Here is a 12,629-nt window from a genome sequence, read left to right on the forward strand (position 1 = left end):
TGCAGCGTCGAGTGTCCCGCAGACATGAAACCTCCGGCTCGTGTTTAGCTTGTTCCGTCCGAGTGACTCTGTCTTCGGGGTAAATAACTTGCTGAAGTCGACACGACGCTGTTCCCTGGAGGAGAAGATGAGTGCGTGTGTAAGCAGAGCCGCGGGCCCGGTGTGGACGAGTCAAGGCGGAGAAGACGGGCGCACAGTCCCTGAGTTAAGGTAAGAGCTAAGCTAGGAGACGCCATTGCTAGCTACGAAGCTAACTGGTACATCTGAAAAGCATGCCAGCAACTTTGGGATAGCGAGAAAGTTGCTAAAATACGAATACAGCATCGAGTGCTTGAGCAGATCTAGTGCATGTGTAAATATGTATGAATTACTTAGATGTAACAGTTTGTTCTTGTTAAGTTTTTTCATCAACGTGACTTTTCTCTGTATCTTTTCTCAGCCCCCCCCCACGCACACACACACAAACAAAGAGGCGGCCACTGCGCGTGAGGCCGAGACGCTGAAAGTCCGGATTTAAAGTGCGGAAAATTAAGCCATTGAATGTAAGTAACTGTTTATGAATTGTTTTGGTGTTTTTTTGCTGTGGATCTTCCAACGGTGATGCAGCGCGGCTATTTCCGTTTATTAATAATAAAATCATGTTACTCATGTTGTTACTTCACTTTTTATATATTTTTATTCAGAAATGTGTATCTTAAAATAAATGTTACTTTGTATAAATATTGGTAAAAAGTGAGTAAATAAGAAGTAAACAGTGAGTAAATATATACTGGTTTCCCATTTTTTATTGCTCTCCTATGCATGTTGTATTTATTGCGTTTTTATGTTTCTATGTTCCAGTGTTAATTTCGTTGACGATAACGATAACGAAAAATATTCGTTAACGCCCCTTTTCGCATGACTAAGACGAGACGAAGACGTAACGGAAATGATCTTTGAAAATAAAAACTATGACGAAATCTATTTTAATTTTCGTTAACGAGACGAGACGAAAATGTTGGCGGTTGACTAAGTCACAACAATTTTTAAAAACATAATCGTATCAGGCCGTCATGAAGTACCCGGAGCGGCGAGTGTGTGTGTCTGTCTGTGTGTGCGTGTGTGTGTGTGTGCTGCCAGACAGCGCACCGGTCCCGAGGCTCCGCCCCCGCGCACTCGCTCAGAGAGACACAGTGAGAAAAGAGCTCGTTCATGTGAAGCAGGCCGGTCACTGACTCACCGGCTGCTTCTTGTCACTGGAAACAGTGAAAACACAGAGTTTCTCTGGTCTCAGCTGCTCTGAGATCAGCGCCGCAGCTTCTTGATCAGAGCAGAGACTGCAGTTGGTTTCTACCGAGCTTCAGTTTCCTCCTCCAGTCTGATCTGCCTTCACTTTTTGTTTTCACATTTCGCCAACGCCAACTAAAATATATAGGCTGCAGCTATATGTTTTTATTTATTTAAAAATAGGGTACTTCTTATTTCATACATTTCCCACAAATATGGGGATGACTCAAATAACCCTACATAGTTCTGCGTTTAATTTATTTCAAAGTAGGCCTACACTTGCCTGTGTATTTTCTTCTCCTCCTCATAAGCATTTGGTGTTTCCCTTTGTTGTAACAGGTAAAAATAAATAAAATGTCAACAGTTTTCTTTATTGTTGTTCTATAATTTCATAAATGCAATAATCTACAGATTAGTATAGTATAACTTTATATAAAATTTTATCAGCTTTGTTATCAAATATGTTTTGCGGCTCCAGACAAATTTTATTTGGGGGAAGAGGGGGCAAAATGGCTCTTTTGATAGTAAAGGTTGCCGACCCCTGCTATAGACCTATAGGAGGGATATCTAATGGACAACCTAAGTACTGCAAGCTGGACTAGTATGCAGTTGTAGACACAACACAGGGGGTCCCTGGACCTGAGAAGGGAAGATAAGGAGTTTAATGTGGCTATTAAATGTGACTAAAATGTAATTTGTTTTCGTCAACTAAAACTAGACTAAAATGTAATTTGTTTTCGTCGACTAAAACTAGACTAAAACTAAGAAGGATAAAAATGACTAAAACTAGACTAAAACTAATATGCATTTTCGTCAAAAGACTAAGACTAAGACTAAATCAAAAATAGCTGCCAAAATTAACACTGCTATGTTAATTGTTTGCACCAATAACTAGAGCAAATTCCTTGTATGTGTGAACGTACTTGGCAATAAAATACTTCTGATTCTTCTGATTCTGATTTTCCAGCTGCCTGTCCATGATGTATTAAGACACACTATGAGCCAGTATGATCCGACCAGACCTTACATCAGCATTGAGGAGTTCAGGAGTTGTCGGAGAAGAAAGAGGGTAAGGTTATATTCATTAAATAATTTTCCAGTTACATGTTAAGGTGTATTTTGTCATTGAACTGTGCTAATTTTACTGAATGTGTTTACAGCTGATTGAAGCGGGACAGATGACATGGATCCATCCTTCCACAGCCAGGAGCGCACCGACCTGTGTCCCACACTTCATATAAGACTGGAAGCTACACTGGATCTCACAGCTACACACCACAGACGTCTACACACTGGAGAAGATTCAGACAGAGTCCCACAAAGAAGCCATGACCCCGAGGCTGCAGACAGACATTTCAAGCTCCACCTGAGTTTTTCACTGGCTAGGCCAACTGTGTTTGGACAATATTTGTGCTGTATGTAAATAAAGCTTTGACTCCCCATATACCTTGTTCACATTTTTTCCCTGTACAATATGTTCACCTATAACATCAAGCATCACATGAATGTATAGTTTTAATTAACTGCAGTGCTTTTGGTAAAGGCTTACTAGTAAATAATAATAAATATTAATATATACATTTTTATTATTAATATTGTGTGGGAGGGGCTTACCCCACGTGTGGAATGCTGTGACCCCACGTGTGCACTGCAATGACCCATAGGGTGACCAATAGCAACACTTCTACCAGCCAATCACGTGTGACTTCGTTTCAAGGGTCTGTGGTTTCCTCCAATGGTGAGTAGAGAGAGGCTCTGGCCAGCGGCTGGACTCCTATTCATATGCTAATTAGATAACACGTCGCGATCGGCCCGCGAGGCTCAGCGAGCCCCCCCGCGGTTCTCTCCTTTGTTCTCCATATCCCCCATAAGGTTCGCAAACGCCGCTTGACTCAGCTTATGTCACTGGCGAACGCCGAGGTAACGTCATGGAAACCGTAGGTAAAAGCAGGGGATTAGGCCTGTCCGAAGAGGTTTCCTGTGACAATAATACTGCTTTTCGTCTAGTCGGAGCATGTCCGCACATGTCCCAGTTCTGCTGGCGCTCCGCCTCGCTCTTCTCCAGCTCACATGAACCAGGTACGACTCTGTGCTCCAGTTACCGCTTGTTTGCTGCTTATTCTGCCACCCGTTGTCTTTTGAATGTAAAGGTTCACAACGTTTACAAAGCTACTTGTAGAAGCTATCCATAGAAGCTAACTGTAGAAACTACCCCTCCGTGCTAAAGCTAAGAAACTACTCACGTGTTACGTTATTGGCTTATCGAGGGAGTGTGCGCATTGCTGTGTGTTTTAAAGGTTGTACTTTCCATGCACACGCACAACTTTTTGACTACGATTGCAGTTTTAGCATGCTAACATTTAGCTGCAAACTGCTGTGCTAGTTGAAGCGGTGCCACTGCCAGACGTTAAGGCTCCATTATGCTTCTACATATCCGTTTCTCGGAGAGGGTTGCACGGAGTGCGGAGAGTCTTTTTGAATTTTACTTCTCCGACCACTGTACGTTGAAAACAATTCACCGCCAAACCCAAAGGTGGCGCAACGGAAGACGAGCTCAGAGAAGCCTACCCCAATTTTGGGAAGAAGAAGTCCACGTGTGTCTGTTTACCTCTGTCGGCTGGCCTCCCACACACTGAACCATGGCAACTAACAGAACTAAATAAAGTGACACCCAGCAGGTCAAAATGCTGATGTAATCGTTTCTTAGCGCAGCGGTTCCCCGGTCTTGTTTCCGAACTGTGTTGCTGATTCCACAGCTTGAAGCTCCGTGTAGCTTGAAGCTAGACGGAGCTAGCTTGATCCCCTCCCAGCTAGCTTCCACACACAGTCAGCAGGGACTCCCGGCACTAACTACTACCCAGTGTTTGCTTCTAACCTGACGGTATTATAGAAACAGTGTCATGTAGGGGTGCAACGATTAGTCGACGTCGTCGACAAAAATCGATGACCAAAATAGTTGGCGACGAATTAACTAGTCGATGAATCGTTGGTGACGTCATAGCGTGTTTTTCTCATGCCGCGCAGCGGAACTAAACGGCGTTTTACCGGAGGTGCTGATGAAAGCAGCTGAGGAGTGAGCCATCTCGCTCCCATCCTATCTCTGAGAGTCGCGCATGTGCAATAGCGACAAAACATGGACCAATGTCGGCGTCCGCTGCCGCGCGCAGTCGCGCACCAGGAAGTAAAAAGTTCGGGAGAACTTCACTCTTAACATGGCCCGAGAAAAACTACCTGCAATATCTGTACAGCGGACCTGCTCTCCATGGAAGCAGGACACGCACATTTGAGGAGGAGGCACGTGTGACATCGTAACGGAGACGATGCGGACTCGCCTCTGTCAGATGTTATATATACACGTATATACCTGCGCGCAGGATTATAGCATCCATTACAAAAATATGGTTTAAACTTTTTTTTAACGAGTTTAAAAGCGTTATGTTATCCTATTGCCTGACAAACGTCCTGTTTTAATCAAAATGATATAGTCTGAAGAAGACTGTAGTTTCGTTTGTTGATGTTTTTATTAATGTTATTTTCCCTGTCATTTTTTGTTAACACGAAAAATGGATACTTGAATTTTAATTTATTTTTAGTACCAGCACTTGGCCTGTTCTTGGTTCACAGTAAAAAGGGAAACTTAAATTTAAATTAATATTTTTTATTAGCACTTTGCCTGTCCTTGGTTTTAAATGGACAAAAACTTGATTTTTCTTTGCTTTTGTGTCAACAGTACCCTTATATGCAGCAAAGTTTATTAAAAGACATTTTTGTTAATGAAGTATCAATCTTTATTGTCTTTATTTTCAGTCATCACATGCCTTGAACAACCTCAAGCTAAATTTAAAAGCTGCTTGCTAAATAATAGCAATTGAGAATTTGTGTCATTCATAATCCGATTAGTCGATTAATCGTTTCAATAATCGGTGACTAATCGACTATCAGAATAGTCGTTAGTTGCAGCCCTAGTGTCATGATAGAAGTGGAATTAAAGTCGTGACGGCAGGTTTTTGCTCTGTTACCACCGCAGTCAGCATGGTGGCTAGCCCGCTAGCCTAGCCCGCTAGCGCCGTTTTGAAAGCTTGTTATAACCGTATGTGACCTTGCACACATGCCGTCAGTGCTCTAACGAGCCACCGTCAGCCGGACAACTCCGCTGGCTTAACACACATGTCACATTAATCGTAGAATCGTAGTTGTGTTTGGGTTTATTGTCAAGCAGGACATTTAAGGTCCGGAAATGTGAAATCCGGAAATGACGTTGTAGGGAAATTTCGTTCGCGGACCAATCACAGCCAAGGGCTGTCCGTGGGCTCTCCGACATAAACACGGACAGTTTGAAAAATCAGAGGTGTACGAAAAGCTCTCCGAGGCGCTCGGAGAGGGCGTTCCACGACGGATAGGGCGGTCTTATCTGTCCGTTTTAGAAAAGACGTAGAAGCATGAATTGGCCTTTACAGTTAACGTCAGCCCGTGTGCATGTGACGTTCATCTAAGTACTTGTCCTTGTGATAAAACACAAAAAGCTTGTATATGTATAAATATGATTTTAATTTTAATTTATTATTATAATGATGTATTGTTTTTTGATGAACCCCTCACCGCCTACATTCTCAAAACATCATTTCTTGACTTACAAATAGCTAACGATGAAGGTTAAATAATGGGAGCTTTTTATGTTAAATGATTCATGTTCTTTATTTATGCATGCCAGGGTATATGTCATCTTTTAACGTCTCTCCTTTTTTAATCAAAGCTAGGGTGGTATTACTATTTGACAAAATTAATTGCTTAAGTTTTTGTGAAAGTTTAATAATTGTTTTAAAATTGAAATAGTTAAATGATCTCCGATTTGTATGCATTTTGATCTCTTAGTCATGTAATGTGTGCGGAGAATATGATCAGAATGTCTGTCTTGACCACCGTAGCAACCATATTTAACATGTCTTTGAATACTGTCTCCTCTCTTTTTTAGAATTACTTAAGTGGAACTGGGAAATGTTCTTCTCATTGGACGCACACTCATTCATCACAGTTGATAAAGCTGTCCAGATCACTTGAAGCACTTGGAAAAGGCCTCAGGGCCCTTCTGGACATCTTTGATGAAATTGCAATTTTTGCAATATTTAATTATATATGAAACAGCCCCTGGCTGGCAAAGCATGACGAGGAGAGTTTCAGAGTTTAAAAGATACCTGAGCATTCCAGGCACTAGTGTGTCTGCTGAAAGGATGTTCTCCACTGCAGGAGATATAGTAACGGCCCAGAGGAGCACTTTAACATCTGAGCATGTTGACCAACTCCTTTTTCTGTTCAGACATGTCAATATTCCCAAATGAATTTAACATTTTGGTTCATGACCTTGCAGCCAACTAGACTGGACTCTAGCAGTACACATTTTTGTTTATTTTTCTCAATTTGATTAAAGCGCTAAGTTACTCTTATTTATGTGATTATTCTCAGGTTTATGTTCCTCTATTGCGTCTGCTTTATGTTACTGTATTGTATTCAAAGTTATTTGAAGTTATGTGCTGGGAGCTCAGCGTTTATGTGAGAGGTCTCCTATTCAGAAAATAAGTACAAAGGCCCTGTGTCCTAAATGTTCAAGGACAAAGTTTTTGCACTACCCTTTCTTAGTTTTTGCACTTCAGTTAATGTGTAGAAGACAATTTTGTTCACAGAATATAATGTGACAGTTGAAGTGAGATGAGCAGTCTTATTTTCCTCATTTTTTGTAAAAGCCTTTGAATTAAATGGGGGACATGAATCGCAATATTTCACAGAATCAAATCGCAATACTTGCTGTATCGCAATATGTTAAGAATCGCAATAATATTTAATCGTGGCCCAAATATCGCAATACTATCGAATCGTCACATTTTTGCCAATTCCCAACCCTATTTAATATACAGGTGGTCAAGCAAGCAACAGAATATATTCGTGCTGTGACTGAAGATTCTGACCATTATCCTTACCTTTCCTGTGGAATATGATGGTTAGTAATATCAGAAAAAAATATTTTGCCCATGTTTACAATGGGGAAAACCATGGTTCATGTAGTTGTTGAATATCTTTGCATCAAACACATGCTACCAATGCTGTTATCTTTATAAAAGTTGCTCTAGAAAACAAATAAACAAAAGTTGTGCGTTAATGAAAGACTGATTTATTTTCAGGCCATGTGATATGTATTTTTTTTCATTTTGTATCTTTCAGACATCTGACGTGCTTGCACAAAGAAAAGCCACAGATCTCAGAAGTCTGACTTTCTTAATGAGGGAGGAGCCAGACAACTCTCTGAAGACATGTCTGGTAAGACAACTTTGGTTTATGCCATTAAGGTTGTTTTCATGTTTGACTGCTTGGCCATTAAAAATATACAACGGGCCAGTAAATCTCTGGTTAGAGATAGGGCTGAACAATTTGGGAAAATAATCTAATTGCGATTTCCCGCCCCCCCCCCCCAATATTGAGATTGTGATTAATATGCGATTACAAAACGTAATGAATGATTTAAATGTGACCAACACAATATTAGATACATTTAGTGTAAAATATTCTTTAAAATTTTAGGTGTCTTACTGCTCCCAGGTCAGTAACATTTCATACAACTGAAACATAGAATTTGCCTCTACTATACTTTGAAAATATTTTGTAAAATCAAAGTAAATATAGTTTTAAATAAAAAACGGAGAAATGGCCACAGAGTCAAAACAGTATAACTTCATGTATGAACAGTTTCCTGAAGCTAATGAAATGGTCCAACTCCTCAGACTTTGATTTTTAACCCTTTCGAACACAAGTCACGTAACAGACAGAGTGTGTGTGGAGCCACAACACAGCAGACATGAGGCGCTGTAATGACCTGGAGCGTCCTGTTCATGTCCGGGTGGTTGTGCAGCGGTACGGAGGCGCCGGGCATCAGCAGGAACACCCCCATGCTGAACATCTCCGTTTCGCACATGTGCATGTAGCTGACGGGGGGCCCCGGAGCCCGGCTTGCTTTTCCGGGAGCAATTTTCAGGTCCTCTGCACGCACCGCGATCACCAGCGAGATGAGCTCGCTCTATGTTTCCGCCACGTCGAAGACTTGAGGCCCCTGTAGGTGATGCAGGCCTGCTTCGCTATCTTCTGGATCAGCGGAGTTTTGTTGTCCCGCGGCATTCTGGATGCGGGGTGAGGACAGCAGCCCAGTGCCCTACTCTCGTCCGCACGTTTTAATCGCGCACATTGTGATTAGGAAATTGCGTGTTTTTATCTATGAATTTAAAAAGATCGTTCACCGAAAAATGAAAGTTCAGTCATTTTTTACTCACCACTGTGCTGATGGAGGGGTGGGTGAAGTGTTTGAGTCAACAGACATTCAAATTCAACTTGAAATGTCATTTACACCATATTTTAAGTCTAAAAGTCTGCATGCAGAAGTAGTGATGTTAACACGCACTCCATACGCCCCTCGGGTGCGAGAGCTTGTGTGCAGATGTGAATGCGGCAATAGAGGAACATATCAGAGCACATGGAGTCGAAAAAGTTTTATTGGGCTTACAGATACTTGGATGACACCATAGCAGCAGTAATGAGGCACTTGCCTGCAACGCTGTTTACCCCTGACACACCAAAAGTGTTTTGTGGACTCAAACACTTCACCCATCCCTCTATCATAGTGGTGTGGAAATAATAAGTAATTTTTCCTTTTTCGGTGGAACTAATATCATTGGTCCACTAGTGAGCAAGATCAGTTTACCTTGGAAGCTGCAAAGTAGCTGAATTGTAAGAACACATCAAGAAAATAATGGCAAATTTGGCACAAATATTTACATAGACCTATTAATGTGGGGGATGAAAACTTTAAAGAATAAAAGAATATTTATTTTAGTCTCTGTTTGTTTTTCTGTAGGATACAGACTCAGAGGAGATGTGTGTCACGGGTTGAAGTCGTGGAATCAAAGGACCTGATGGAAAAGCGTAAAGAAGCATCCTGGGCCACGGTCGATGCGATAACGCGTCCACTCCCAGCGGAGGATTGTCCCGCACGCTCAGAGAAAACCACAGAGCGCACTGTGCGTTTCCGCGAGAGGCGAACAGATCCACCTCTGCTTTGCCGAACCTGCTCCAAATCTGACTCACCAGATCGGGATGAAGGCTCCAATCCCCGTGTCGAGGACCTCCCCTCGACATGATGTCTGCTCCCGTGTTCAAAACACCGGGAATATACACTGCTCTGACTGACAGGAACTGTGTGTGTGTTGTCTGTGTGGATCATGATGTGTTATTCCAAAATGTTCCACATTCAAAACACACATATCCCCCCCAAAATGTCAGAATCTCCTCCCCTGTTTCATGGGGGGTTGGACCGGTTCTTCCCCCATCGCGATGCCTGCCGTGCAGCCGCCGGTGGGCCCAAACGAGGAAGTGGAGGAGGGGGCTGGACAGGCGGGGCGGGGGGAAGAGGCGCTGACGCGAAAGAACCCGGTGATCTCGCCGGTGATCCTGTTCTCTGCTTGGACGGGAGGCCCGGGACAGGTGCCTCCTGAACTTGTCAGCCTCATCTGCAGTCTTCTGCATCTCGTCGAGAGCAGTCTGCAGCCGGGGCCCAAAGAGTCCGCCCGGACTGATGGGAGCCCCCAGGAGCTCCTTCCTCAGCCCCTCCGACAGGTTTGAAAGATTGAGCCAGACACACCGGTGAATCATCGTCTGCCAAGCTGAAATGCGGACATCGCTGTAGCGACGGCGGCACACAGGGTCAGCATCGTGCTCGAAACTTTGGCCAAGTCCTCTGCCCGATCGGCCAGGGAGTCAGGCTCGAGGGTCAGGGCGTTCAGCCAATGAGCCAGCAGCGCTATATTGTTAACGGCGGCTGATGCCTGTGCAGAACACTGGTGTGCGCGGTCCGCCAGCCTCGTCCACGTTTGGCTAGAGGGGGAGGGGGGCGTTGTCCGCCGTCCCCCGAGAGAGTTAACTCTCACCCCGAACATGGAAGCCAAGCTTGTCTCCAGTGGGGGCACCGGGGGGAAAACTCGATCGGAGAACCCTTCCACCCGTGTGCTGGGGACGTAGGGAAGAACTGGCGCCTTCATCTTCCCTGGTTCCTCCGCCGCACTGTCCTGGTATTTGTGGATGCCAGACCACGTCCTCGCGGGCTTGTGTGAGGAGGCGAAGACCCCCGCCATCTGGATGATTCCCGGCAGCTCCTTCATGAGGACACCAATGGCCGTCAGGGGAGTGTAAGCCGGCGGTGAATCAAAGTCATCCGACGCCTCGAGCTCGAGGGGGGGGATCTGTAGGATAATCTGACTCTTTAGCCCCGGGAGCGGAGTCAGCCGACTCCGATCCATGTTCGTCTTCGACCAGCCTGAAGACCCGCTGCGATGCGAAACCGTCACTGTCCATGTCGGCGTAAGCCTCAGCTCGCCTGCGTCTCTTGTCCTCCGTGAGGAGCTTGCAGAAAGCGCAGGTGGCTCCGGGGGTGAGCGCCAGGCCGGCGTGCTCAGGCCCCAGGCACGACTCGCATCACGGGTGGAGGTCATCGGACATAATGTACCCGGTCTGGCAGACCGGGCACAGGCGAATGTTGCTCTTCGAAGTTTCGTGCTGCTTTATGGCTGAAGAAAAATGGGAAACGAGCAGCCGGTCTCACTCCAATTTATACACGGTGAGACCGGGGCGAGGCCCACTGTTGGTGGGCGTGGACTAAAGTTTTCAGTGCTGCGCATGCGCGGGAGGGATAAACCCACTAGCGATAGCCTTGAAGGGCGAAGCCTATACAATATAGAACTGCGCCCAAGAAGGGCTCCAAGAAAGCGGTGGCCAAGGCCCCCGGTAAGGGTGGAAAGAAGAGGAGAAAGTCCAGGAAGGAGAGCTACGCCATCTACGTGTACAAGGTGCTGAAGCAGGTCCACCCCGACACCGGGATCTCCTCCAAGGCCATGGGCATCATGAACTCCTTCGTGAGCGACATCTTCGAGCGCATCGCCGGTGAGGCCTCTCGTCTGGCTCATTACAACAAGCGCTCCACCATCACCTCCAGGGAGATTCAGACCGCCGTCCGCCTGCTGCTGCCCGGGGAGCTGGCTAAACACGCCGTGTCTGAGGGCACCAAGGCCGTGACCAAGTACACCAGCTCCAAGTAAATGCCTCTGCGGAGACATCAAACCAACGGCTCTTTTAAGAGCCACACACTTTCTCTATGGAGACAAACTGTCCTGACTCTAATGACATGTCTAGCAATATTTGAACAGCCACTTTTAACTAATTATGTAACTGTGGTTAATTAAATTGAAGAGAATAATCATGTGAATACATTCTAAACATCCTGCATAACTTCTACACATGAAAATAATTATTTTTAAATCCAATAGCAGAATTTACCGCAGGACTTGTCCTCTTTCTCAAATCAGTGATTTCTGTTATTCACGAGCAAGAGCTGTTCCCCCCCTGGTGGTCATAAGCGTATTGCAAAGAAACCTATGAAATTCTTGCTCCTCAAAGTCAGAGGACTACACTTACACGTAAAACACAACCACCCATCAAAGGCAAGTGTTAACATTTTTTACTGTCTGTCCCCATTTAAAATGTGAAGACAAAAAGCCAAAGTTAACTCGTTTTTTATTAAGAGACGTTAAACATTGTCACAAAAAGAAGATGAAATTACAACTAAGACATAACAATCTAATAGTCAATAGACAAAGTGACTTTAAATGTGGTCTTTTATTTAAAAAAAACAGGCAGCGATTTTTTTCATCAGCACTAAAAGTCATGTTGTAGCTGTACAAAACAGCTCAAGCAGTGTAAGCACTTGATGCTAGACGGGAATCTTTTTTGATAGTGTTATGAACATGCCCATTTATTATTAGTCCGGAAGGCCAGTGTGTCTATGTTCATCTTTCATTAGGCATCTTTGGATACTGACCAGTTTTAAAATCACCTCAAGAATGCTTGAAACTGTTTATTTTGTTGATTTCAACCTGTCATTCTGTTGGATTCTTTTGTACTATATTGATATGGTTTAATTTGCAGAAATGGACCTTAGAAAAAAATAGTCCTGGTTTTGTGGTGGCATCCTTGACATGATATTTTCGCCCCCCGCCACCTGTAGCTGTTTGTCTACAACGACGAGGAGCTCACCAAACTCCTGAGCAGAGTGACCATCTCTCCACTTTGTCTTTGCTTTCCTACCTTTGATTCATGAGTTGAAAACTATGAGGTTAACACCAACACTGTTATTACATTGTTAAAATATATATAACATTATAACATTGTTATGCTATGGGTTTGGATGGGCGTGAGTGAAGGGGAGGGGGGTGTTTTTGTATCGCAGCAAGCATGGGAGGTACTTTACTTTGTGTTATAGTGCTTGTTTATAAAGC

General features: G+C 44.2%; 2 protein-coding genes and 1 long non-coding RNA gene across 3 annotated transcripts in view; all 3 read left to right on the forward strand.

The window, feature by feature from the left end:
• The window catches only part of LOC133015150 (histone H2A-like), a 543,969-nt gene that overhangs the window by 242,429 nt on the left and 288,911 nt on the right, over positions 1-12,629 (forward strand). The window lies entirely within an intron of this gene.
• Positions 24-2,710, forward strand: LOC133015163 (uncharacterized). Its single transcript, XR_009681518.1, has 4 exons — positions 24-210; positions 440-542; positions 2,234-2,335; positions 2,427-2,710. It is a non-coding gene; the product is annotated as an uncharacterized LOC133015163 (long non-coding RNA).
• LOC133015641 (histone H2B-like) lies at positions 10,597-11,393 on the forward strand. Its single transcript, XM_061082888.1, has 2 exons — positions 10,597-10,827; positions 11,022-11,393. The coding sequence occupies exons 1-2, from the start codon at positions 10,597-10,599 to the stop codon at positions 11,391-11,393; spliced, it is 603 nt and encodes a 200-aa protein (XP_060938871.1).

The sequence above is a fragment of the Limanda limanda genome, chromosome 12, assembly GCF_963576545.1.
Source record: "Limanda limanda chromosome 12, fLimLim1.1, whole genome shotgun sequence".
In the NCBI taxonomy this organism is placed as follows: domain Eukaryota; kingdom Metazoa; phylum Chordata; class Actinopteri; order Pleuronectiformes; family Pleuronectidae; genus Limanda; species Limanda limanda.